Source organism: Emys orbicularis, chromosome 1 (genome assembly GCF_028017835.1).
Source record: "Emys orbicularis isolate rEmyOrb1 chromosome 1, rEmyOrb1.hap1, whole genome shotgun sequence".
NCBI lineage: Eukaryota > Metazoa > Chordata > Testudines > Emydidae > Emys > Emys orbicularis.
In genome coordinates, this window is record NC_088683.1 from 98,330,466 (window position 1) to 98,358,107 (window position 27,642).

Genomic DNA, 27,642 nt, shown 5'->3' on the forward strand with positions numbered 1-27,642 from the left:
GATACAGATGACTAAATTTTCATAACTGGCAGGGATTCCATCCATTCCATTCCATCCATTTGTCTAGAGGAAAGAAATACATTGTGGTGCCATATGGAGATGTTTCAGAAACAACTTATTTGAATATTTTTCATTAGAAAGTAAGATAAGTCATTCCATTTTATTTTTACTTCCAAACAACTCCTCTGAAATTACACCAATTTTTTCTTCCTTTATTTCCATTTCCTCTAGCCAGGAAGGCTCTTTGTCACATCAGTCCTCCCTCCAGAAAGGGAAACTTTGCCTAAGCCAATTTGGGCAGAGTGGGTCTTCTGAGAGAAAAACAAGATTCTCTCTCCATTATTGGGGAGGTAAGCACCTCTGCAACACATCCAGCCCCTGCTGGTACATGCAGTGAAGGACCAAGCTTAGAATCTGAATTTGGATTCTTATGTGATAGCGCATCGAGATGCCACTACGCCATTGAACTCCTATTAAGAGTATTTTATAATTACTTTATGTATTTCCACCCTGATGGTGTGTGTGTTTGCCTTTTTTAGTACTGACTGACGCCTTATTGCCTGCTCTTTCACAATGAAAGCCATGGAGGATCAAGTGGTGCAAGAAGAACTAGGATACCAGGATGATGAGGTATTTATGGATTGTGAAAAAATATGTCTACGTTCTGTCCGAGGGCGTCGCGCAGAATTTTTTGTAGAAGAGCAGTGTTTCTTCGGTGCAGGATCATGAAAGAAAATTAGAGGGTTGCAGGGTGGTAAATTTGATTACAATCTAAAGCAAAGAAAATCTTGCTCCCCTGCTCCCTGCACACTCTTATCCTTCAAGATCAAGTGTTCTTTGTCAACCTCTTGAAACACACACACACAAATAAATTGTGTAGGCTTACTGTTATCAGTACATGTTTTACTCTTAGGCCTTGGCTACACTTGCGAGTTGCAGCGCTGTAAAGCCGCCCCCAGCGCTGTAACTCACTCCCCATCCACACTGGCAAGGCATTTGCAGCGCTGTATCTCCGTGGTTGCAGCGCTGCATGTACTCCACGTCCCCGAGAGGAATAGCGAGTATTGCGCTGCTGCTGCAGCGCTGCGGCGCCAGTGTGGCCGCCCAATGCGCTGTGACTGGCCTCCAGAAGTATTCGGCAGTATCCCACAATGCCTGTTCTAGCCACTCTGGTCATCAGTTCAAACTCTACTGCCCTGGCCTCAGGTAACCAACCATGTGACCCACCCTTTACATTCCCCGGGAATTTTAAAAATCCCCTTCCTGTTTGCTCAGCCCGGCGTGGCGTGGAGTGCTATCAGCGAATCTTTCCAGGTGACCATGCCTCCACGCGCCAAGCAAGCCCCAGCATGGAGCAATGGCGAGTTGCTGGACCTCGTCAGTGTTTGGGGGGAGGAAGCTGTACAGTCCCAGCTGCGCTCCAGCCGTAGGAATTACGATACCTTCGGGAAGGTATCAAAGGACATGATGGAAAGGGGCCATGACCGGGACGCCCTGCAGTGCAGGATTAAAGTGAAGGAGCTGCGGAGTGCCTATCGCAAAGCCCGCGACGCAAACGGCCGCTCAGGTGCTCCCCCCGCGACCTGCCGATTCTACAAAGAGCTGGATGTGATACTTGGGGTTAACCCCACCTCCACTCTGAGCACCACCATGGACACTTCAGAGCCGGGGGGGGGGAAGGAGGAGGAAAACGGGAGTGAGGGTGGTGGGCCGGATGGAGACACCCCGGAATCCCTGGAGCCATGCAGCCAGGAGCTCTTTTCGAGCCAGGAGGAAGGTAGCCAGTCGCAGCGGCCGGTACTTGGTGGAGGACAAACAGAAGAGCAGGTTCCCGGTAAGCGATTTTTTTGGGGGGGAAGGAATTTTTTTGGTGCGGGCTCTTTGGGAGAGGAGGGTTAGGCATGCATGCCTAGATGCGGAATAGTGCATTGATGTGGTTCATCACATCGCGGTAATCGGCCTCGGTAATCTCCTCGAATGTCTCATCCAGAATGTGTGCAATGCGCTTGCGCAGGTTTATCGGGAGAGCCACCGTGAGCACCTCTTCCCACAACCCACGGCGCCAGAATGGGAAGAGGTGCTCTGTGGGATAGCTGCCCATAATGCGCCGCTCCCAATAGCGCTGCAATTGCTGCAAATGTGGCCACGACAGTGCGCTGGGCAGCTGTCAGTGTGGACAGTCTGCAGCACTTTCCCTACTCAGCTGCACGAAGTCAGGTTTAACTCACAGCGCTGTACATCTGCAAGTGTAGCCAAGGCCTTAGAGTAAATGTAAGGAGATCACAAAAAATTGACTTTGAATAAGGGATCTTCAATCTGAAAAGGTTGAGAAACACTATAGTAGAGGGTTAGAAGGAAGAGTATCACAATATTACTTCATTAGTAGAGTTTCACAGCATGATTGGTGGCTGTGTTTCTCCAGATGGTTACACAGTATGAGGACAACAGGAAATGCTGAAATCCTTTTGGTTCTTGCTTTGTTGTGCCTATATTGGTAGGTAGTAGGATATGTACTATTATGAAAAGCAATCCAGGTCTAAGGATTTAAAATGGACACATGTTAAATTAGACAGGTAACAAAGGGAGATACAGGTGGTGGGGAAAAAATGACCAAGATTCTGTCTTTCCCCCTGCCTCCTTTAGGAATCCTTGTTTCAGGATATTGACCTGTTACAGAAACATGGAATTGTAAGTATAAGTAATAGATATTATCTAGACAGTTTTGCATGGGATGTTATTTAGGAATGTTACCAAAAAACACTTCTCCATAGTGATGTGCATAACAAACTTTCTCCCCATAACAACGTCTAAGTAAGGCCATGTTTGCGCTATGGGCGCTATGGCAGCACAGCTACAACGCTGCAGCTATGCTGCTGTACCCCTGTCGTGTAGATGCTTCCTACAGTGACAAGATGGGGTTATTCCATTGATGTAGCCATTCCATCTCCATGAGTGGTGGTAGCTACGTCAATGGAAGAATTCTTCTTTCAACCTAGCTGCATCTACATAGTTAGGTCGGCTTAACTATGATGCTCAGGTGTGTGAATTTTGCTATGTCAACCTAACTTTTGAGTATAGACCAGGCCTAAGAGATACAGGGAGGGCTGGACAAGTTTTGTCTCTGATAGTTTACATATTAAGGGCCAGATTTTGAAAAGTGTTTACCACCCAGCAGCTCTTGAAAATATGGCCACTTATTTTAGTACCTAAGTGAGAGCAGTTGGATGGTGAGCATTTTTTGACAATCTAGCCATAGATTAGTTTCTGCACCAGCCAATAACTATCTATAATGACTCCAATATCTTCTCTAGCGCCTACATTATACTGTGAGTGGCTTTGTTATGCTGTTCTCAGAATGCTGGGGAGCAGTTTTCTTACTAGTTAAAAATTCTTCAGTAAACTCCACCAGTAGACTTCTCTCAAACTGGAAAAAATAACTCAATGATTTATATTAAGTGAGTACTTATTATACCCCTTTATGTATAAGACTTTTGTTCTTCATGACTGGCTTTTCTTCACCCATCCTTGTCATCATAATATGTACAAGATAAACCCAAGGAGAAGACAGAAGCTTCTCAGTGGAAGCAATTAAGTTATCCCTTATTCTCCCTAGTGTCATTTGCACACAGCTCCTGTGCATAAATGGGGGACACATCCAAGTTCATAGTTTTTACCCAAAGAAGGGACTTGTCTGGAGGTGACAGTTTGAAGCAGTGTTCATTAAACCTTCTGCTACTATTTTGTCTAAGTAACCTGCTGCATTGCCTCTGTTCCATTACATTTCCACCCACCCAGGAATATCTGTAACATTTGACAACGAGCAAGTGTATTCTTCCCTGGACATACTTAGAACATTCAGAAACAACAAAGCAGTTAAATCTATTTCTTTCATAGTGAAAATAAACATACATGTGAACGTACAATATAATGGGCTACAAAAACTTTCTTTACCTTCCAGTTGTAGCATTTCATGAGCTAGTGATCACAGAATGTGAACTTTCTTCACAGAATGTGGCTGATATTAAAAAGCTGAAGTCCGTGGGAATCTGTACCGTCAAAGGGATCCAGATGACAACGAGGCGGGCATTGTGCAATGTGAAAGGGCTTTCAGAGGCCAAAGTGGACAAGATCAAAGAAGCAGCCAACAAGCTAATTGTAAGCAAATCACATACCTAGCATTTTCAACTTAGAATACCCTCCCACCCCCACCCCCGGTAAGATACTTTGCAGCATTTCCCACTGCAAGCATTAGAACAATCATGCTTACAAGTGATTGTGCTTATTAGTCTGAAGTCAGAGATACTACTTTATAGTCAATAGCAGCCAGACTGACAAGTATGATGGCCCTTGACAGGTTCAGCCAGATGAGAGGTCAATGAGGAGAAATGGATCTTGGCTGAGGAGTTCTTCCTAAGTATCAGGCCAAACTGAATAATTTCCTTTGGTGTTCCCCTAGGAACCAGGATTCTTGACTGCCTTTGAGTACAGCGAGAAAAGGAAGATGGTGTTCCATATCACCACTGGGAGCCAGGAATTTGAGTAAGTTTATCTCTACTTAACCCCGCCTGAGCCTTGCCCAAAAAGTAATCATATTATTTTTCTCCAACTGGCCACAAAACAACTATTAGAGACAAATGTTCAATTAGGACACAGTGGGTGCACTTGCAAAAAAGCAAGTGGAAGTGAGTCATTTAACCCTGCTCAGAGTAGGGTTGGGTGACACTGGTAAAAAGCCTGATTCCTGCTTATGCTGCAGTCTCCACTGTTGCTACCACCTGTGGAACTGTAATGATAGTGAATTGTAGGACCTAAATTTGCCTGAGTAGACTCAACCTTTTTGTATGCTAATCAAGCTCACACACGATAGTTTCATGTCAATAACATGCACCTCAAATCTAATTTTAAATAATAAAAGTACTAGCTGACCCTGTTTATTTTGCTTGAGGTTTATGCAAAATACCCCGAGTTCATCAGCTTTCCCAGAAGGACACAATATATGTGCAATATGGTGGAATGGTTCAGCAGCAAAACCCCCATCTGAATAAGAAAGGACTCTTCCTCAAAATGTAGGAGCAGACTGTTTGGTTCTTGCATGCACATGCACAAGGAGGCTTCCCTCCTTTGTGTGTTCTGCAGAGGTGCCAGGCACAATTACAATCCGGATACTGTCTTAACTGCCGTGACTGCTTCTTCAAGCACCCCCAGTTTGTTAACCATCCTACAGGGGACAAAGAGGAGGTGGGTGTCTTTACACACTGTCTCATACCAGACAGTAGAATAGCTGACTGTGCAAGGCAGCACTCCTTACACCCTTCTAAGGGGTAGTGTAACAAGTGCATTCCCCAGCCTGCCTGGGAGATTTAAGAAGCATTGTGTCTAAAACAGCATTTCTCAAATGTGGCCACCAGCGATTTTTGTTGCAGCCATGACAACCTCCAAAGCATGGGCAGAGATTGGGACGGAGGGAAAAGAAGCGGCCCCTCCTGCAGTGCCTAGCTGTTGCTCCTGAATAGCTGTTACCAAGGGCAGCGAGATGCACTGCCTTAGTGTTTGCGTTGGTGCCACCAGCAGGGATCGGCGCCCTGTACTGCGGAGCCTTCTTGGAGGTTCCAGGCAGTGGCAGCTCTTGTCGGTGGAGGTGGCTGTGGCATTCGGTCACCGGGATGCTCCCCTGAGCAGCTCCCCCACTCCCGTCTGGACACGGCACGGGGAGCCTGGGACTCCGCAGGTGACTAGTGAGTTCCTGACCCACCTTTCCTGGGGCGGGTTCTTGCTGCAGGGCCTCAGGAGGCAGGGACAGAGAGACAGGTTTGTCAGAGTGGCCATCAGCAAGAGTTGGTGACTGCACACTGAGGCCACCAAAAAAATTCGTTGTGAGAACCCCTGGTCTAAAGGAGTTCTTTCTGGGCTGATGCAGCTCCACACTGTTCTTAACAGTGACTTGTGCCTTAAAGGTACATTCTGGAATTTTTTCTTGATGGGTAGTGCATGCAAAAGCAAGTAAAAATGGCTAACCATAAGCAGGAAATAAATAGAAAATGTGGTAAATTAATAGATTAGGGTTTATATCAATCCCATGACCACTTGTTGGTGGAGCCTTATCTTCTCAAAAATATTTTCTCTCTTCTGTCTCCGAAATGGCCACTCTTGTACATTTTCTCCTAAGCACCTGTAGAAGGGGAAGGGGAAGCTGAGACAGAATTAGCACCCTGTATACCAGGGATCATTTGGTGCCCCTGCACCCTATCACATCATGAGTTAAGTGCAGGGCCTTTTGGATGAGAAGAGATTTTCTTACAGTGGCAAAGATTCCCCTTTTGACATTACTCTTGTGACTGTGGGCATTTCAATATGCTTAACTCTTTCTCTCCCTCCAGTAAACTATTGGGTGGTGGGATTGAAAGCATGGCAATCACAGAGGCCTTTGGAGGTGAGTGAACCATATTAAATGGATTTTATTGAGTGGATTATCAGTAGAGAGCTGCAGCAGATGTTTAGGTTTTAAAGCAAACTACATTATTTCTATCAAATTCTCATCACACTGGATCTGAAAAGATGGAGGTTCAGGCTCAGCTATAGTGGATGGTCCCTTTCCAGGGTTGATGAAAGCAGAAATAATCCCATCTTTGTCAGTTTTTTGCCATTGTTCCTCTTCAGTTGTTGCAGATGCGGGTTGAGCTGGGTAACACTCACATTTGGGGGCATGCTGGTTCAGTATCGTATACCATTATGAACAGTGTTGCTCAGGAAACATTTCCCCATTTTGCTTCTCCATTTCTTCCCAGTAATGAAACCTTGATGTGAGATTTCCTGCTGATACATACTCTTCTCCACGAAGAATCAAAACTTAAAGTTCAGCCCACAATAGACTATTGTAATTCAAGAGATGTGTAAATATTTGCACCCAGCTTCTATCATTCATTAGCTCTACTACAGGCAAAAGTCACAGTGTAAAGCAATATAAAGTATGCAGATCCACAGATGTGACATATGTAATTTTGGCAGCACCGTACAGAATTCAAACAATGAGATATAAGCAAATAATGCAATGCCCTTCATATCTGATTTAGATAGTAAGCTATTATTACAGCAAAAGTCAATCAGCAAGATCAAAAGACTTCAGCAGCAATAACTACAGTTTATCAAATACAGCACACTTCCCCTTTTAAAAAGTGTCCTTGAGGCTTGAACAGTTTGATGAAAGATTTTCTGGACATGTCTTAAAATATTATCTCCTGGTCTTCAAAGTAATACCATCAACTTGAAATCTAGATTAAAAATGAGACAAAATTTGTTTCAGGTGTTACACCCACCCTTGAGTCTCTTGACCAATTTTTATGGATTTAAAATAACATTTTTAAAATTTGATTTTCTGTTCTCATCTGCTATGTGGAAGACCCACACAATTGATAGTGGAAAGTAACTATCTGAATGTATAAGGGAAATAGGGAAAATAACTATAGACAAAGTGCTGTCAAATGTAGAAAGTAAGCAAACTGAAAAAATATTTTTGTAAATCTTTTAGCTATAGCAAACTTAGATATTACTTGTTAAAAATAGTAAGTAAAATATTTTTGACAGAAGTTTGGTTTTTTTAATTGAAAACCGATGCTAATATTTTCATTTGAGTGCAACACACCTCTGTAGTAAATGGAATTCTTTGTAGGTTGATTGTAATAATTATTGCAGTGTTTATCTGTGTTTTTTTGAGAAACAGTTTCACATTCATCATTCTTGTTGCCAGTAAGATGTCTTGATGTGTGCTAGGTTTGCTGGACCCTACACACAAGTGGGAATGGCAATCACACCACCATTTGGATTATTAGTATTATTGTATTAACTCTGAGCAAGGCTATTTATCATCCGCGTTGTCAGTTTTCACTGGTGCAATGCCAGTGGAACAGCAAGCACTGGTGTGGTGTAGCCATTGCACCAATGCAATTAGTCTCTCAGTACAGTCACAGAATGCTCCAGTATACCCTTTACTAATATCTTTGACAGCTCATGGCAGTGCCTTTGGCACCTGTCAAGATGGCTCCATATGGCACAACAGCACTTATGCTTCTACATGGACCCACAATGCCCCCCACACGTCTCTTCCTTTCAGGACTGGTCAAAAGCAAATGAGGCAGTATTTGGGTGATTTCAGCTCATCCCAGGCACCTTTCCTGAGACCCCTGCCCTCAGAATAACAGTGAACAACCAACAAGATAATATAAAATACAAATTTATAAAACATGTAACATGTTTTTCTCTCCTTTTTAAAAAAAATTCTATGGACATTATTCACTTATTCCAGGGAGCTGTGCCAGGGACTGTGGGATAGATGCAACAATCCATAGGCCCCGCAATACTTGCAGTGAGTGTTCTTTGTGGACAATGTATATCATGGACAACCAGAACAAGATGCCTAGTGTAGACACACTGCACCATGGTGATCATATGGTGTAAATTACAATGGTGCAATTCTCAAACAGCTTTGGAGAGCAAAGCAATGGCTATAATGGGTTCTGGAATTGCTCACATGGCTTCTGATATTGGAACCCATTTGACTGAAAATAAAGTTAAGCCTGGTCAGTGGAGTTAACCCAATACCCTCAGCAACACCTAACATTTTTCCAACAGTGTCTTGGAGTTGATATTACTATGAGGGTTGGGTATAACCATTGCTCATTTAAGACAGTTGTAAGAAGACATTAAGTTCCTTTATGGAAGCAGGTAGCTGAAACAATAGGGGCCTCCTCTAATCAAATACAGGTACTTATCTGCCAAAAACAAAGGCATGTGTGAGGCCACTCAGGAATTTGACCTATGTGGGTGGAGGGGCTTTGCTGGCTTTGTTTTAGTAGGTGTGTGTGTGTCAGAGAGAGAGAATCCACAGAAACAGATGCAGAGCAGGAGAGAAAAGCCAATGACACAAGTTATGTCAGCCCTGCGATCAGAAGTGTGACTACAGCAAATGTAGACATACATGAGCTAGCTTTGATCTAGCTAGCTAGCTTGAATAAAAATAACAATGAAGTGCAACAGCACATTCTGTACAAGCTGGTCTGGGACCTTGACTATGTACTTCAGGGGCTAGCCTGTGAAGCTTCATACCTCTGACTGCAATGTAGAAATACCCATAGTCAGAACAAGTACAGGGAACATGGGCCTGAGAAAAAACTGGAAAAGGGACTTGGAACTGTGAATGAAGACACTGTCTCTTATTGTTTGGTTCCTGCTGTGTTCAAGGATACAGGACTTTGTACAACCTTTGAAAATACACAGGATTTCATCAAAGAAACACCTGACTCCTGGCCTCTGCTTTGCCTCCTAGTGGAAACAACCCACGCAGTCCTGAACTTTGGCTACCTACTCAGGTCAAAAAATGGTAACAATACATTTAACTTCCACCTGGATGCAGTTACCCGGGACAAGTGGAAGTTAGCTCTGTTTAACATTGTCAAGCATGATACCTCTCACAGTGCAGCACTTCTAAGCCCTGCTGTTCAGAAGTACAATTTGCACTGTTCTTCATACGATTTATGAGTGGGGACTGAAAGACAGAAAGCAATACAGGTGATTGAGGTTTTATAAATGAGAGTGTATTCTTATTGAAACAACTCACGTATCTGACAAACTGCAAAAACTTTTCCCCTTGTTTTTTCTCTTTTAATAGAATTCCGAACAGGCAAAACCCAGCTTGCCCACACCCTTTGTGGTAGGTACAGTGTCTTAATATTATCAGTTATATCCCTCTGTAATCTCATTCATTAAGGAGTTCTATCGCAATGTCAGTCTTTGATCTCTAAAAGAAACACTCTACCAACCTAGCAAACAGCATTTAGGAGCTAAGACCTGCCTGCATATAGCTTGGGTACACATACCTAAAGATGAGCTCCTTTCTTAGATACATGGGAAGGAAATATCTTGTCTTAGAGAAGTGGAAATATGGCATGTTCTGTTACCTCTAGAAATGTTGTGAAGTAAAGCCTTCAGTGAGTCTTATTTCTGTTAATTCAGATGTATATGAATTGTAAGTTTCTTTGTTTACCTCTGTTCCTTTGCCATTATTCTATATTTCAGAACATTATTGATAGTGTTTACATCCTCTTTGAATCCATTCAAAATGCTGTGGCAAAAATATTCTTCACAGTGTGTTGCTTTGACCAGTTTTCCTCCTCTTTGCATCCCTGCACTGGATCCCCCTTTTCCACTGCATCAAGAACAAGAGCATAAGACTCTTCATGGCTTATCCCTGCCCTAGCTCTCATCTTTATACTCTGTAGAAATGTAGACTCTCACCTTCACTCTGCCAACAGTGCCACCCGCGATTGCCCATTTGTCCAACTTTTGGATAAGCACCATAATGCATTCTCTCATGCCTGCCCTTATGCTTGGAAAGAGCTCTCAGTAATAATTGGTGAGACCACTACATTATCCTCCTTTTAATCTCTCCTTAAAACCCACCTTTGCCACGATGCCTACAAAATGGTTAGGCAGCTGATGTGCTGCAACCGCTGAGACTGCTGCTTATTATATTGTTTTAACTGTTTTGCTGTTAACTTGTGCTCTCCCGAGTCTGTCTCTCATATCCACCTATTGTCTCCTATCTTAAATTTACATTGTAAAATCTTGGTCAAGGACCATCTCTTTGTGATATGTTTGCACAGTGCAAAACATAACAGGTCTCTTGATGCTACCACAATACAAATACATAATAATAAATAATGTAGTTGTTAATAATATTGGAATTTAGTTTCTAAAAATTATGAAGAACCAACAATTTCTCGGTCTGATCTCCCTTTATGACAGATATTGAGGCTCTTTCTTGAAAAATGGGGGTGTTTTCATGTAGTCCAAGGATGTCCAAATTACAGCCTGAGGGCCACATTTGGCAGCAGAGTAATAATTCTTTGCATATAGGATGAGGATAAAACTGATCATCTGAATTTGTTCATTGCTGATAAATTCAAACAACAGTCGGCATCTATTCATCTACCAAGAAAGATATATATCCAAATAAAGTGTGGTAAAAGTGTAGTAGTGAAGAGATGGAAAGGCCCTATTAGATCATTACCATTGATCTTAGCGAGAAGGCCAAGATGTTTTTCTTCATTAATTATTACTAGTTGTTTTAATTAAATATTTATTTTTAATAAAAATTATGCAAATTTAGATGTAAAGTAAGTGTTAGTGCTCAGTAACATAAAGTTTGATTAAGTTTGACCTGACATCCCACAGAGAAAAGTTACTCTGGTTCCTTCTTAAGCTAGCTGTGGAGGCAAGTCAGCCTTGCTATAAAGGCAACTCTGGTTATTAGTACTGGATCATTTGTGTGTTGTGTACAAACTGGTGGATCTGTCATTTGTTAAAAGTAGTAGCAGAGAGAGTTGGAGGGGTGGAAGAGGCTTTTTCCCCTCTGCTCATTTTGATCCTCTCTTTATGATGCATTAGTGACAGCTCAGCTTCCAGGAGCAGATCGCTACACAGGAGGAAAAATTATCTTCATTGATACTGAAAACACTTTGTATCTTTTTTACTTAAGCAAGTTTCAGGTATGATAGAAAGGGATGTTGATGCCTCTTGTAATGAGTACAGCATCCTCATAATCTTCTGATGGAGTGCATTTTGTTGCAGAAAGCATCTTAGCTGCTCTAAATGGCTCCATTCATGGATAAAAGTAAGGAGCTGTCTCTCAAATCTGGCCCATGGCATCATGAAGAAAAACAAAGTCAGTGTTGTCCACAACAATTTATTCTTATTACAGTATAAATTACTAAAGCAAGAAGCCAAAATGATTTAGGTATTGGAGTTTGGACATGGTGCTTTTTATCTCTAGGTCATTTGTTATAATCCAACCCAAATAGAGGAGGGGGGGGTTAAGATACAGATCTTGTTTTATATTTCTATTTGTGTAGTTCTAATGTGCTCATCTTTTTAATATCTTGGTGATAGAAGCTTTTCATATCCAGTTTACTGCTTCAAAAGTGATTCCACTGTTTGTTACTATCTCACAGCTTTTTGATGGACTATGTAAAATGAGATTGCTTTCTGTCTAGTTAGGCCTTGGCTACACTTGCAAGTTAGAGCGCATTAAATCAGCTCTGCGCGCCCTAACTCCTGAGGTGTCCACACTGGCAAGGCACGTGGAGCGCCTGGACTTTGCAGCTGGAGCGCTCCTGGTAATCCACCTCCACAAGAAGCATAAAGCTTGCTGCGCCCCGGCTGAAACACCCGGATGTCAGTGTGGAGGACGTGTTGCATTACTGCACTGTGATTGGCCTCCGGAAACGTCCCATAATCCCTTGAAGTCAAGTGGCCACTCTTCTCATTGTTTTGAACTCGGCTGCAGGCATGCGGATATCCCCTTTCAAAGCTCCGTTTCTGACAGCCGGCATGCTTATCTGCTCTGGGACAAGGCAAACCATTACTGTGGAATGCTCCTGCTGCAGAGGCAGGTGTTTGTGCATGTGTGTGAGAGAGAGAGAGGCGGGGGTGAGGGCTGAATTCGGGGTTTCCCCCTTCCCTCTGCCGCTGTCTGAACTTACCAGACAGCATGCTGACACACTTTGCCCCCCAAAACACAGTGTCTCCCCCCACATACACACAACAGACTCCCTATCACACTCCAACCCCACCCTCCCTTCCACCAGATTTGAAAAGCATGTGGCAGCCCCTTGCACACTGGGATAGGTACCACAATGCACTGCTCTCTGTGGTGTTGCAAGAGCTGCTAATGTGGCCACGCCACTGCGCTTGCAGCTGACAGTGTGAACACACTGCAGCGTTTTCCCTGCTGCAGTCTCCGAGGGCTGGTTTAACTCCCGGCGCTGTACATCTGCAAGTGTAGCCATGCCCTTAGTTTGTATCACAAAAACAAAACAAAACACATCACCATAAGGACTAATTGCTCCTCTTGATGGCAATATCGACAGAAAGGCCAAGGCCTTGTCTGGGAGCTCTGGATTTTGATTTGAGTTTTATGGATTTTCATAATTTGCATGATGTATATAAAGAGAATCCTTAAATCTTACACATTCCAGCCGTCCAGATCGTCTTCGTGACATCGCTGATCGCTTCAATGTAGACCATGATGCAGTGCTTGACAATGTGCTGTATGCACGAGCATATACCAGTAAGATCGTCATCGGAATGGGCACAACACCCTCCCCCCCCCCCCCCCCCAAACTACTGTTTCAGCAGTTCTCAAGTTATTGGCTAAGACCTTCTCCTGGGGATTACTAACATTTTTCTGGGCATGGGGAGTCACAAGCCTGCTTCAGTTTTCTGTTATGGTCCTCTGCTACCATAGATTTGCTCAGGATAAGTGGTCCTACTTAGTTGCATTCTGTAAACTATTTAGCAAATTCCAGAAATACTAAGGGCTTGTCTACACAGGGGTTTAAACCAGACTAAATCGAGTTAATCCAGTTTCAGAATGCTTGCATACACACAGTGCAATTCATTATAGCACATTAACTCTGCGTTTATCTCAGACTCTGGAGTCCTCTTTCAAAGTGAACTAAATTTGATGCAGTTGAGTTAGTTCAGTCTATTGTTCGTCTGCACGCAATGCTGCTGCACACTACTTTGGCAGTCCTCCAGCTACTATCCCACACTGCTTTGTGGGCGACTGTTACTGACCTGTCTGTTTACCTGTGCGGCTGTGATGCTTCCTGGGGATACCCAGGGTTGTGAGGAATCTCACTACCACCTGCCCTTAGCAATAGGAAACCTTGTCTGTGTCTGCAGGGAATCAGCTCCCCAACTCCACCAACCAGGGGCAACACAAGCACTCCCCTCTAGGCCTTGTAGACCCTGCTGTCTCTCTACTGGTTAACAATAGGCAAACTCCAACCCTCAACTCTTCCGAGTGTCTCCCTGGAGTGTCCAGTCCCTGGTCCACTGGACACTTGCAGTATTCACAGATCTCCTGCTTCCTAAAAATCAGTAAACCCCAGCTTACCAATTCCACCTCATATCATTTCTCTGCTTAACAAACAGCACTAAGATATGTTTATAGTGAAAACGGTATGGCCGTTCTTATTTTCTTAAGTATAAATTTATTTAACAAAGCATAGAGATTCAAGTAATAGCATGTAGGAGTTCTGGAAGCAAATGGTTACATATAAAATGAAATCTTAATATGCATTCTAGAACCTAGATTTAATTAACTAGATACTCTGATGTCTTAAGCATAATGCTCACCCAAAGTCCTTGCAGCGTTTTACAGCCAGGCTTGGCTGTGAGCTTCCTTTCATGAGACAGACATGCTTGTCTCCTAGTTGGCCCATTGTGTTCCTTTGCCTCCTAAGATATACAAGTTCCATCCTTTGTCTTCATTCATGTACAGGACACCCCCTGCTGTTTTGGTTCTTCCTGTAGATTTTGTCTCTTGTAGATTTCACACCCTTTCAATTGGCACCTGGCTCAGTATGCAAATAGACCTCCATTGTGATGCAGACAATATACAGTACACATATGACCAGACCGCGAGATAAGCAACTGTTACTTCTTGCCTCAAAGCAGTACATCTGAGCATGTCACATCTTGGTGACTGGCCTTAACTCTAGTACCTTAAGAATGTAACTTTCAGTATAGATACATAATTTCTTAAATATTATCCATACATACAATTTGCTGTAATGATGATGACCAGTGATTATGGTGGCTCTTAGTATCGACTTCACATGCTGCCCTTTGGTGTAGTATTGTGCATATATCTGACAGCGGGGAGATCTGCAAAACCCCATGCACCCCCTGTGCCCTCTACCAGTTGACACCAAGAGGTTCCTGCATCACAGAGCCCTCCACTGTTCTGTTGTTGAGTTGATCAGACATCCACATCCCCATATAAAAATTGGCTTGGGGCCAGAATTTGCCCATTTACTCCTGGATTTGAGTATATCAGCCATGTTGTGATATTTCTCCAGAAGCCTTATAGTATGCCTTGAGGAGCCTCTTGGAGCTATGCAGAGACCTATCTCATCACCCCCTGGGGAGAAACATCAATGCAGGAAGCTCTTGTGGCTAGTCTCCAGAATAAAAATCTTTCTGTAGACATGGCTAAATAGATGTCCATGAGGGGCCACAGCTAATAGTGCAGGATAAAGAGCAAACAACTCAGGAGAATGTACATTAAAACTAAGGATGCTAGGAAAAGGTCCAGCAATGGAAAAGTCTCCTGTCCTTTTTATGAGGAGTTGGACAGGATTTTGATCAATTACACCACTGCACAAACCAAGAAGTTTGCTGCTCCACCTCCCCCTAGAACAAGCACCAAGAGTCATTGGAGGATGAACACGAGGAGGTCAGTAAAGAACTGTCCCAAGAAAGCCAGGATCTTTTCGGGATTCAAGACCCTGACGATGGCTGGGTAGAAAGCAAGGCTGATTCCTGCCATGCAGGAATGAGCCCAATTTCCAGCCAGAAATACAAAATGGTACTGAGGAGGTAGATCCAATCAAGGGAACATGAGCATGTAAGTATTCATATCTAAAAATTTTTATTATTATTATTTTGTTATGCTATAGTGCTGTGCTAGCTTCTGTTCCAGGTGCCCCATGGCCGCAGTCATTTTTGACAGATGTTTATCCAGCCCCCTGCCTCCCTAAACCGAAGCTGCCTGTTCTCCCCGATCTCCCCCATACACTTCTTCAAAATGGCAGCTGCTCCAGCTGGACATTCAGACTCAGTTTCATGCTAAATCCCAACCATCAACCAATTTGAAGCCCACGCCATGGAGGACACAAGACTATTAACCTATTTTCACTTCCCTGCATCTGTCCTTCCTTGCGAAATCCCTTTCCCCCCCTCCCCCCAGTTCTATTCACCAGCTCAACATGTCTGCTGGCAGTATGGTGCAACCTCAGCCTGTACCCAAACTGCCTAATGCAGCGGATGCAAATAATGAAAACATTCAATTGTGTGAAATTCAACAGTTTATTGAGAGACTGGTTGCAGAAAAAGAAGTTTGGTTAGTATTCTCACTTTACATGAGGTAGATGTGGACATTGCATGGCAAGACTACAGCTCCCACTCACTTATAAATGTCCTGTAGCACACATTTTTATAGGAAACGAGCTTTGCCTTAGGGACAGCAAAGTTCTTAGTGGCTTTTCACAGGCTTACATAGAGAAAGACTGGCAATAATTAATGCTTCACACAATCATTGCAGAACTCTATCTGTTTTTCTCTGCACTTTCACCGTGTCTGCAGGAGAGAGAAAACAGAATCTAAGACTAAGAAGTGTCTCAGTTTTAGTCCAGACATGAAGGATAGCTACACAGTCATTTCCCCCAGTATAGCTTGCAATGCCCTTCCACTCCTGCAACACTTCTGGGGCAGACCCCCTTGGTGAATAACTTCACAGTGTACCTGGTGGGTCTGTCCTTTTCCTTTCTGAATAAGGCCATTCTCTGCCTCTTAGGCTTGGTCTACACTAACCCCCCAAATCGAACTAAGGTACGCAACTTCAGCTACGTGAATAACGTAGCTGAAGTTCGAAGTACCTTAGTTCGATCTTACCTCGGTCCACACGTGGCAGGCAGGCTCCCCCGTCGACTCCGCGGTACTCCTCTCGCCGAGCAGGAGTCCCGCAGTTGACGGCGAGCACTTCCGGGTTCGACTTATCGCGTCCAGACAAGACGCGATAAGTCGAACCCAGAAGTTCGATTGCCAGCCGCCGAACTAGCGGCTGGGTATAGACGTACCCTTAGTCACCACCTCAGTGTCAAGTCATAAAGAATCAGGACAGCCTAAAGGGGATGTAGAGAAGATTACTATCCCAATCTCCCCCAGATTCCTCCTGCCAACCTCTCAACACCAGATGGCCCAAGAACAAGAAAATGCAGAATTGAGGCATATACTCACCTGTGACTTGAATCCCCCCCCCCCCCCGCCCGTGTTGTGTTCTGCCCTCCACTGTACTGTGTAATTTTGAATTTTGGTTTAATTTTTGTTTTAATTAAAGGTTTATTTCTGGTTGCTATGTAATAGATTGTATAATAATAAAAATGGTTAACTATTCATAAAGAGTTGTCAATGCATTTTAAATAGAAAATCCCTACATTTTAAATACTAGGGTTTTACAAAAGTATTGAGTCACAGACACAAGGTAAAATAAGGATTGCCACAGTGGTCCACTTTCATTGCCCATAAACAAGACTGCATTGCCCACTATTCATCTCACCCAACCCTGTCCGCGGGTTAACAGCTGGATGTACAGCTGTACATTTTCAGGCCTCAGACTCAAAGTAAGAACAGTAGGCATCCCTGGCAGTATTGCCCTGGCTGTTTCCATTTTCTATTGGATTCCTTGTTGGCTGTTCAAACTTCTGAGCAAGTCTCTCCACCTCAGCCTCCCACCCATCATTAAGGCTTTCTCCCTTACTCTCACAGATATTGTGCAAATACAACATGGAGCTATCACCTTTCTGCAGCTTCCAACCTACTCCACAAACAATACCACTGTCCTTTCAGATGGGCAAATGCAGACTCCACTGCCATTCTGCAACTACTGAGGCATAGGCACTGTCTTTATGAGTGGCCAGGGGGTGCTTGACCCCCACTCTGCCCCAGGCCCCACTCTGTCCCTTCCCCCAACCCCCACCCCACCCCGCCTCTTTCCGCCCCCTCCCCGAGCACTCTTGCTCCTGCACGCCATTAAACAGCTGATCCGCGGTGGGTGGGAGGCGCTGAGGGGTAGGGGGAGCAGCTGATTGGCGGTGCTGTCAGTGGTGCTGAGCACCCACTATTTTTTTCTGTGGGTGCTCCAGCCCCGGAGCACACATGGAATTGGAGCCTATGTACTGATGTGTCTATGACTCTATGTGATAAACAGTTTCCTCCTTCTGTACAAGTGGCCTGTGAATAGCTTCATTAACCAGGGTACCAGAGGATAAACCAGGTCTCACAGGATAATTGGAGTAGTCTCCACACCGTTCATGTCCATAGTGATCCTGGGGGCAAACAGTCCTTTATTCATGAAGGTAAATAAAGCTGAATTCCAAAAGGTCCTATCATTGTGGACCCTTCCAGACTGCATTTATGTTTGTAAACCTGCCTCCATGGTCAACCAGCCCTTGGAACACCATGAAGGAATATCTCTTTATATTTATAAATTCTGAGCCCTGGAGTGGGGGGGATACACAAATAATAGGCACATGGGTCTCATCAGTTGCCCCAATACAGTGTGGGAACCCCATATATGCAAAGTCATCAATAATCTCTTGAGCATTACCAAGCTTTATAACCTGGTGGAACAGTACCTTATTCAGGGCATCACATACCTGCATGATAATGGCCCCAACAGTAGATCTCCCTACACCAAATTGGTTGGCTATGGATGGTAACATTTGGGGGTGACCAGCTTCAAGGTGTCAGTGGCGACTTGCTTCTCCATGAATATGGGATGCTGCATGTTGGTAAACTGCTGTTGCAGCTCCAGGGCTAGTTCAGCACGTACTTCAAAAAAGGTTGCCTTCCCCATCCTGAAATTCTCTTGCCACTGCAGGTTCTCTCAGGTCTGCCAAACAATCCTTTTCCACCAATTGACACTGGTTTTCCGAGCCCAGAAACAATGCTGCATGTTGTGAAGCTGCTCCAGGAACAGCTGTAGTAGCAGTTGCTTGGTGTCTTCCTCTTCTTCCTTGTCCTGCTGATGGAATTATTTTAAAATTTAAACCTGCCTGGCTTCCCCCATGCCTCTTACAGTGCACAGCGAGAAAAATCCCAGAATGCACGCTGCTCAACAAAGTACCCTCTGAGAATGCCATGCACTTAGTATGCAGCAAGCTGCCGCCAGGTGTATGCAATGATGAGAGTTGAAAGACGGTCCAGCCATCCTGTGTGCGTGCTATTAGTGTGGCTTGCATATTGTGTGTTAAGTAATGTGCACCAAATCAATCTGGTTTAAACCCTCTGTGTAGAAATGCCTTAGTGAACTCCATATCTTATAATATTTGTGTATCACCATGGTATCTGAATTTGCTTTCTTTGAAGCACTATGGAAACTGTATATTGGTGGAGACTAATTGTGAGTGCTTGAATGTAAGTGGGCAGTATAAACAACGTTGAGAAAGTCTCTCGTTTTGTGAATGGAACCTTATAGGCATGATCCCATGCACTATGTGGCAAGGCCTCTATATCCTGCAGCACTGCGGTGCAACAGACTCAAAATTCTGTGGCAGCTTCAGGTAAATTTTTAAAATGGAAATTTTTATTGAGTTAAATATGAAAATGAATAATGCAGTTAGTATAATATTCCTTGTGTTAATGAATTTCATAGTCAATTCATGTCACTTTGTCCCTCCATTTGCACTGTTCTGCAAAATCGTGTCCTGATGCATAGTAGAAATTGTCTTGGGGAAGTTGAAGGTTTTGGTAGCTGGATAGGGAGCGTTTGGAACCTGCGGAGGCATGAGAGGCAGTTGTAGATTGTGGGGGGTAATCACATTAGTTGGAATTGCTACTAAAACTATTAGCAGTGAAATACTAAACAATGTTGACATTTAAATTGTCATCTTAGGTTTCATAGTTAATTTCATATGAATGATGCAATTCACGCCTCTCAACTGCACAGATTTACGTTTTTAAATTGTTTTGTATTTTTTTTAACCATAAACACTAAGAACTTAATGTTTCAAGAATGAAAACTGATATGATGCACAGTTCCATGCATGTGGTGGGCTCTATAGAAAATTCTGGAGCCATGGGATACATAGGGCATAGCTTATGAACACTTATTTACTGTCCTTTGCTTCCACCTTAAGAGTTAGGCCAGGTCTACACTAGAAGCGCTTTGACAGTATCGCTATGCTGGTATACTGTCATGGCAAGATGCTCCTAGTGTGGACACAGCTTTTACTGGCAAAATTGAATTTTTGGTGGGATAACTTATTCCAGGTCCCCTGAGCAAAACAAGCTATACTGGCCAAAGTAACACTCCTGGCTGACACAGCTATGCCAGCAAAAGTTTGTATGTAGTCCTGGCCCTAGTGCAGACATCACTTACACTGACAAAACATGTTTTTGCCAGTATAGCTGATACTGGTTCTGTGAATGAAATAATGCTGGTATAACTGTGTCCACACTAGGGTTTTTGCCGGCATAAAAATGTTGCCAAAAAAAGCCCAACACCCCTAACTGACATTACTACATCTGCAAAAGTTTCTAGTGTAAACCTGGCCTTAGTGTTACCTCATGCCTTGGTTCCTTCTGGGTCTTAATTTCATTCTCCAACTGTACTTCCCACCAGGTGAACATCAGATGGAGTTGCTTGACTATGTAGCAGCCAAATTCCATGAGGAAGCTGGCATCTTCAAGCTATTGGTATGAGCCTTTTGGTCATTTTACTCTTCTGCATCAGCTTAATGCTTTCAGGATAATTTTCTCTTTTCCTCCTTCCTTTTCTTTCACTACATTTATTTATTTTGTATCTTTACCATGCAGATCATTGACTCCATAATGGCGCTCTTCCGTGTAGATTTCAGTGGCCGTGGGGAGCTGGCTGAACGGCAACAGAAACTTGCTCAGATGCTATCAAGGCTCCAGAAAATCTCAGAAGGTAGGGGGGACCTTGCAGAAAAAGTGAAAAATATATTGGAACTACTGTGAAAAGGCAGTTGTTGGTAGCCCCGCATTATCACATGGTAGCCCCAATGAATGTAATGGTAGACATTACCCAATGAATCTTTCCTTGCTTTACACAACCACCACAACCTACTAACAAAAATATGATACTTAGTTAGAAATCATGTGACTTCAGTTTGACCAATTGGCCTCCAAGATTCTTCAACATTCTGAAGCGTCTCAGAATTATTCTTCTTTATATTTCAGTAGCATGTAGAAGCCCCAGTTCAGAGAATTGGGACATTGTTCAACATAGTAAGAGATAGTTCCTGCCTTGAAGAATTTACAGTCTAAATAGACAAGAAAGACAAATGGTGGAAGGAAAAACAGAAGCAGAAGGGGTAAAGTGACTTACCCATTGTCACAGTCTACCAGCAATATTGGAATGTTGTGATGGTTTATTACTGGCTGAGTAGGAAGTTACATTTCCCCCCATTTTTTGAATGTTTCACTACAACTGGTGAAGGGAGTGGCAGAGGTTCTTTCCATACAATAAATTTAAAAAAGTTAACCGTTTTAAAAAGAAAAGGCTTCTAGGATGGGTTTTCCAAAGGAGCTCAGTGCTGGTCTAACTCTGCTCCCACTGAGTTCAAATGGAAGAAGAATTAAGCCAGCTCTGATCGCTTTTAAAAATTCCATCCCTAATTAGTCCAGGCCATCAGAAAGATAGGCAGGAGTGTTCTGTTGTTTGTGATATGGGTGCTGGACCCGTCAGTCAGAAACTGTCTCCCTTGTGCCACTCATGGGATAATATGCATGAATTCTAGTTTGAATTCTTTAGGTCTTTATATTGTTCTTAATTGCAGAATATAATGTGGCTGTGTTTGTGTCCAATCAGATGACTGCTGATCCAGGAGCAACTATGACGTAAGCCACTTGCTCTTCTCTTTTTCTTTTAAACTTCTCTTCTTGCATTAAACACTTAATAGATATGGGAAATGGAGTTTTGTCAGGAAGGGCAAGCACAGGTGTGAAGATGCACCCTACATCTTTAAACAGGTTTAATACCGGGCTGTGATTTGTTGAGGCCATGTCTACACTAGCAAGCTTACAGCAGCACAGTTGTATCAATGCAGCTGCGCTGCTATAAGATTGCTTGTGTAGCCGCTCTATGCCGATGGGAGAGAGCTCTCCTGTCAACATAATAAAATCACCTCACTAAGAAGATCTTTCGCTGACGTGGCGCTGTGCACACTACCACTTATGCCAGTGAAACTTATGTCGCTCAGGGATGTGTTTTCCACACCTCTGAGCAACATAACATTTTACTGACATAAGTGGTAGTGTAAACATGGCCTGAGAGGTACTGGCTGCATTGATCACAAGACACTTTAAGGCCTGGTCTACACTACCCGCCTGAATCGGCGGGTAGAAATCGACCTCTCGGGGATCGATTTATCGCGTCCCGTCAGGACGCGACAATCGATCCCCGAATCGACGCTCTTACTCCACCAGCGAAGGTGGGAGTAAGAGCCGTCGACGGGAAGCCGCGGAGGTCGATTTTGCCGCCGTCCTCACAGCGGGGTAAGTCGGCTGCGATACGTCGAATTCAGCTACGCTATTCGCGTAGCTGAATTTGCGTATCTTAAATCGACCCCCCCCTGTAGTGTAGATGTAGCCTAAGTTTGGGTGTGAATGCACTCTTCAGTTAACATAACTGTTAGGTTAGTTATCAGAAGCTCCCCACCTAAGACAAAAGGTGGCTGTGGAACATGCCCAGAAGTGCAGACTGATTGTGAGCATAGGGGTTTTACTGAGTATTGCTTAGTGTATGTGTGTGTGTGGGGGGGGGGGGGGGGGGGGGAGGGGGGATGGAAACAAGGTGGGTGAGGTAATATCTTTTATTGGACCAACTTCTGTTGGTGAGAGAGACAAACTTTCGAGCTTACACAAGAGCTCTTTGTCAGGTCTGGGAAATGTACTTGGGGTATCACAACTAAATACAAAGACAAATACCATAAATCCAGTGCCTCTATTCAATTCATGATTTTTAGCATCTAGTAAAGTTATGAATTGAAGCTCCCAGGCTCGTCTTTTGAAGGTGTTGTGCAGGTTTCCTCTGAGGATGGAGACTGATAGTTCAGACATAGAGTGATCATTTTGTGAAAAGTGTTCACCCACAGGCGATAGGCTATTTTTGTCTTTTATCATTTTTCTCTGTGAGTTCATTCAAGAGTGTAGTGATTGTCTGGTTTCACACACACAGTTGTTATTGGGGCATTTAGTGCACTGGATGAGATACACCATAAATTGTGATAAGCATGTGTAGGACCCATGGATCTTGAAAGGTGTGTTGTGGGGGGTCATTATAGCAGTGGATATATGTCTGCAGGTTTTGCATCTGTTGTTCTGGCAGGGTCTGGTGCTGCTTTGAGTTGGTGTGTCCTGGTCTGTGGGGAGTTTGCTTCTGATGATGAGCTTGGAGAGGTTGGAGGTGTTGTTAGAAGGCCAGAAGAGGGGGTCCAGTAAAGATTTATTTCAGGATAGGGTCCCCATCGAGTATGGTTGTTGTAGTTTGATGATACTCTGTATGGTTCCCAGTGTGGGATGGTAGGTGACAACTAGGAGTGTGCAGTCGGAGGGGATTTTATTTATGTATTGAAGCAGATTTCTTGGGGTATTTGGGTGGCCAGTTCCATGATTCGATCTACTTCTCTGGTGGAGTGTCCTTGTTTTGGTGAAGGTGGTTTTGAGTGTGTTAATGTGTATATCCCGGACTTTCTCCTCAGAGCATATTCTGAGGTATCTGAGTGCCTGGCTGTAGATAACAGATTACTTGGTATGTTTGGGGTGGTTACAGGATCTATGAAGATAAGTGTGGTGATCCATGGCTTTCTTGTATATAGCTGTCTGTAGGGTTCCATTGTTGAAACTGATCATGCGGTCCAGCAAGTTGATGCTAGTGGGGGAGTGTTCCAGAGAGAGTTTAATGGACAGGTGGTGGTTGTTGAAGTTGTCGTGGAAATCTGTGAGGGAGTTTAAATTGTGTGTCCAGAGGATGAAAATATCATCAATGTATGTCAGGCATATCATTAGTTTCGTGGTGCATTTGTCCAGAAATTCTTCTTCAACGTGGCCTATGAAGAGGTTGGTATATTGGGGAGCCATCCTAGTAACCATGGTTTGGACAAAGAATTTGTTGTTAAGTGTAAAATTATTCTGGGTGAGGATGTAATGTAAGAGTTTGGTGATGTATTTGGGGGTGGATATCTGAGGGTTGTCCATTGTCTTGTAAATATTTGAGTCAGATAGCTATGTGAGGGAAGGCAGAACATTCAGCAACTGAGAACAAAGAAGAACCGAGAGAGAGACAGAGGCAAAAAGCAAGAAATTGGAGCAGTAGCCTGTAAGCACTTTATACGAACCTTGGAAAAAGCTAGAGACAGTGCCGGTGCTACCATTAAGGCAAACTAGGCGGTTGCCTAGGGTGCCAAGATTTGGGGGCGCCAAAAAGCGGTGCCCCCAATTTTTTTTTTACAGCATTCCTGGGCTGGGCTTCTGGTGGCGCGCTGACACGTGCGGCTCAGACTCCCTCTCCCAGCGCAGCGACCGCTCCACTGCTCCCGCCTCCCAGGCTTGCAGCGCCAATCAGCTGTTCAGCGTCGCAAGCCTGGGAGGGGAGGAGAATTAGAGCAGGGGCGGCGTGCTCGGGGAGGATGCAGAGCAGAAGTGAGCTGGGGTGGGGAGCTGCTGCACGGCTCCCCGGGGGGGGGAGCTGCCGCAGGGGGGGGGGTGCCTCAGGGCAGGGGGGGGAGTTGCCGTAGGGGGGGGAGGGCTGCCGCAGGGCTGGCGGGGGGGCGCAAGGTGGAAATTTCGCCTAGGGCACGAAACTTCCTTGCACCGGCCCTGGCTAGAGAGAGAGCTTTTAGGTTTGGTGTTGGCTAAGGAGGCTTGTGGCTGTAAGCTAAGAAAGTGCTCCATTTGTTCTTTGTTTGTCCAGCATTTGAAGAAGCAGGATTTTGTATGTTACTTGTAAACAGTGATGAGCTGCCAAAAATTAACAACCGGTTCCCTCCTCCTCACCCCAGGAGGGGGTCGTGGCCCCCCTCCACCCCCCAGGACTCCTGCCCCATTCAACCCCCCACTTTCCTTGACGCCCCCCCGGGACCCCTGCCCCATCCACCTCCCTTTCCTGTCCCCTGACTGCCCCCTGCCGCCCCATCCAACCCCTCCTCACATTCCTGATGGCCTCCCAGGACCCCTGCCCCATCCAACCACCCCTTCTCTCTGTCCCCTGACTGCCCCTGGAACCCCTGCCCCTGACTTCCCCCCACCGCCCCATCCAACCCCTGCTCCTTCCTAACTGCCCCCCCAGGACCCTTGCCCCCATTCAATCCCCCTGTTCCCTGCCCTCTGGCCGCCCCGACCCCTATCCACCCCCTCCCGAACTCCCCTGCCCTCTTCCAACACCCCCTCCCTGCTCCCTGCCCCCTTACCGCGCTGGAGGCCGGGCCGGGGGCGCTGGGCCGGGCCTGGGCCGAAGCCGCTCGGCCGGAGCCGGGGCACTCGGCCGGGGCTGGGCCAAAGCCACTCGGCCAGGGCCGGGGTGCTCGGCCGGGACTGGGCCGGAGCCACTCGGCCGGGGCCGGGCCGAAGTCTCTTGGCCGGAGCCGGGGCGCTCGGCCGGGCCCGGGCCGGAGCAGGACTGGGCTGGGCTGCACCGCGCCTCCCTGGAGCCCTCCTCGTGCCCCCCCACCCCAGCTTATCTTGCGAAGCCACCACTTGTTTCTGAACCCTCCCAGGCTTCCGGCGCGAACATCTGATTCGCGGGAAGCAGGGGAGGGGGAGGAGAAGGGGGGCAGAGCGTTCAGGGGAGGAGCCGAGGAAGCAGAGGTGAGCTGGGGCCAGGGGCTGGGAGCTGGAGCTTTACCAGTTGTTAAATTTAAAAGCCCTTTTAGAACCAGTTGTCCCCGGGACAACCGGTTCTAAAAGGGCTTCTAAATTTAACAACCGGTTCCTGCGAACCGGTGCGAACCGGCTCTAGCTCACCACTGCTTGTAAATAAACAAGATTGCATCAAAGAAAATACCAGATGCCACCAATTTCTACTTCCAGCTGAGGCAACCCCAGGCCCTGAACTTTGACTAGCCACTCAGGTCAAAAAGGGGCAACAGATCATTCACAAATTACACTCATGGGTTTCTCTGAGTCTTTAAATTGTCCATGCCCTGTCTGTCATGACGGTCACTTTCACCATGGGTTGAACTTAGAAAACATATCACAAGAAATGTTGACAATTTTGAGCAAAATTGTTGTGGAACCAGTTTAGGTGCAAAGGTTAAGGGTGGGATTTCTCAAAACATTCAGTGTTGGCCTAACTTTGCGCCTGTTGGAGTCCATGTGAGCAGAGTTCGGCCAACACTGAGCACTTTTGAAAACCACACCTAAGAGCATACATGTAGTAAAAACTTAGATCTGGTCCACACTAGGAAATTAGGTTGGTATAACTACATTGCCCCAGGATTGTGAAAAATTCACATCCCTGAGCGATGCAGTTAAATTGACATAACCTTGGTGTAGACAGTGCTAGATCGATGGGAGAATTCTCCTGTCTCACGGAGCTGGAGTATCTATGCCAACGGGAGAACCTCCTCTGTTGGCATAGGAAGTGTCTTCACTGAAGCACTACAGTGGAGCAACTGCAGCGGGGAAGCTGCGCCACTGCATTGTTTTAAGTATAGACAACCCCTTAGCTACATCCTCTTGTTACACATCCATTCATCTGAGATCATCACGCCTTGTCTGACGACTTATCATGATTGTTAGCCTATGGAATTCACCAAGAGAAACTTAATAATTATTTTTTGTTAATTTAGTTTTCAGGCAGACCCTAAGAAGCCCATTGGCGGCCACATCCTTGCTCATGCTTCAACCACAAGAATTAGTTTGCGGAAGGGAAGGGGGGAGTTGCGTATTGCCAAGATATATGACAGGTAAACACCTCTCTTTTGTGTGACAGGAGCTATGTTGGGTGGATGGTTAATGGCTGACATAGCTCATACTACTGGAACATGATAGCATCGTAGCTGGTTGCTGAGTTCCAAATGAATCCTGCTTCTGAATGATATCTTGAGAAAACAATGCACAAGAAAATTAAGTAGGAGACCTAGGTTGGAATTCTTTACTTGTGAATTTGTCTTTTACCTAAGTCACAAGTAAAAGAAATTAGAGAGGTCTCATCATAATTGCCAGTAGACATTTGTCTCTATTAGAAAACTACTAAACAATTAGGTATAATTGGCAGTCTCTGCCCAGAGGAGGTCCAGGACTGGAACAATAAGGAGTTCTGTGGATCAGGATTTAAATCAGATCACCTGTGAAGGGGGCAGGTCAGGACTGAAGCCATGTCTACACTATGTATTTTGCTTGACACAAGTTTTGTCAGTGAACAGTCACCAAAGTTTGTATATTGGTTAGGCGTGTGCATACTTGGCTGCTTGTGCTGAACATACTCACCAGGAGTGCTCGTGTCAAAGTAAAGTGCAGTGCACCACCAGTAGGTATCGCTGTGTGTCTTGTGCCACCATCTGGGGCAATTCCTTTTGGGATATTTTTGCAATGTTTTGTGGATAATAATGACTCACCCAGGGATCTCTGGGAGCTAAGGATCAAGTTCCCAGCATGCAACTTTCTCCATCCCATAATGCCATTCATATCTCATAATTTTCATGCTGTTTTTTAGAAATCCTACAGACCCCCATGGGACTTTTCAGTCTCTGTCATCTCTGACAGAAGCACAGCGCCTGCAGAGCTCTGCACTATTCTCATGAACATTGCAAATACAAGACCACACAATTCTGGTGTCCCTGTGCTGGAGGGTGGGGCAAGCTTGGCACATAGATCCAGGAATGTGCCCTTTTGCATCCAAAAGTTCTGCAGTCACTGCTCACTATCCCAAACGTGCACTACAATGGGATCCAGTTAGTGCTTATTTCTCAGGCCCAGAAGCAGCATTCCACGATCTGCGGCTTCTCCATTTACAGCCACCAACAACCTTGAATTGTCTTTGGCTACATCCCTAAGCAA

General features: G+C 44.9%; 1 protein-coding gene across 1 annotated transcript in view; it reads left to right on the forward strand.

The window, feature by feature from the left end:
* Positions 1–295: 295 nt before the first annotated feature.
* DMC1 (DNA meiotic recombinase 1) overlaps positions 296–27,642 on the forward strand; it is a 30,839-nt gene continuing 3,492 nt past the window's right edge. The window contains exons 1-13 of the mRNA XM_065418312.1: positions 296–350; positions 540–630; positions 2,644–2,688; positions 4,009–4,155; positions 4,457–4,539; positions 6,378–6,430; positions 9,662–9,703; positions 11,440–11,512; positions 13,029–13,120; positions 20,243–20,316; positions 20,437–20,551; positions 21,423–21,483; positions 26,433–26,549. Of these exons, the coding sequence (XP_065274384.1) occupies positions 574–630; positions 2,644–2,688; positions 4,009–4,155; positions 4,457–4,539; positions 6,378–6,430; positions 9,662–9,703; positions 11,440–11,512; positions 13,029–13,120; positions 20,243–20,316; positions 20,437–20,551; positions 21,423–21,483; positions 26,433–26,549 (959 nt within the window). The 5' untranslated portion in view covers positions 296–350; positions 540–573. The remainder of the gene's footprint in view (positions 351–539; positions 631–2,643; positions 2,689–4,008; positions 4,156–4,456; positions 4,540–6,377; positions 6,431–9,661; positions 9,704–11,439; positions 11,513–13,028; positions 13,121–20,242; positions 20,317–20,436; positions 20,552–21,422; positions 21,484–26,432; positions 26,550–27,642) is intronic.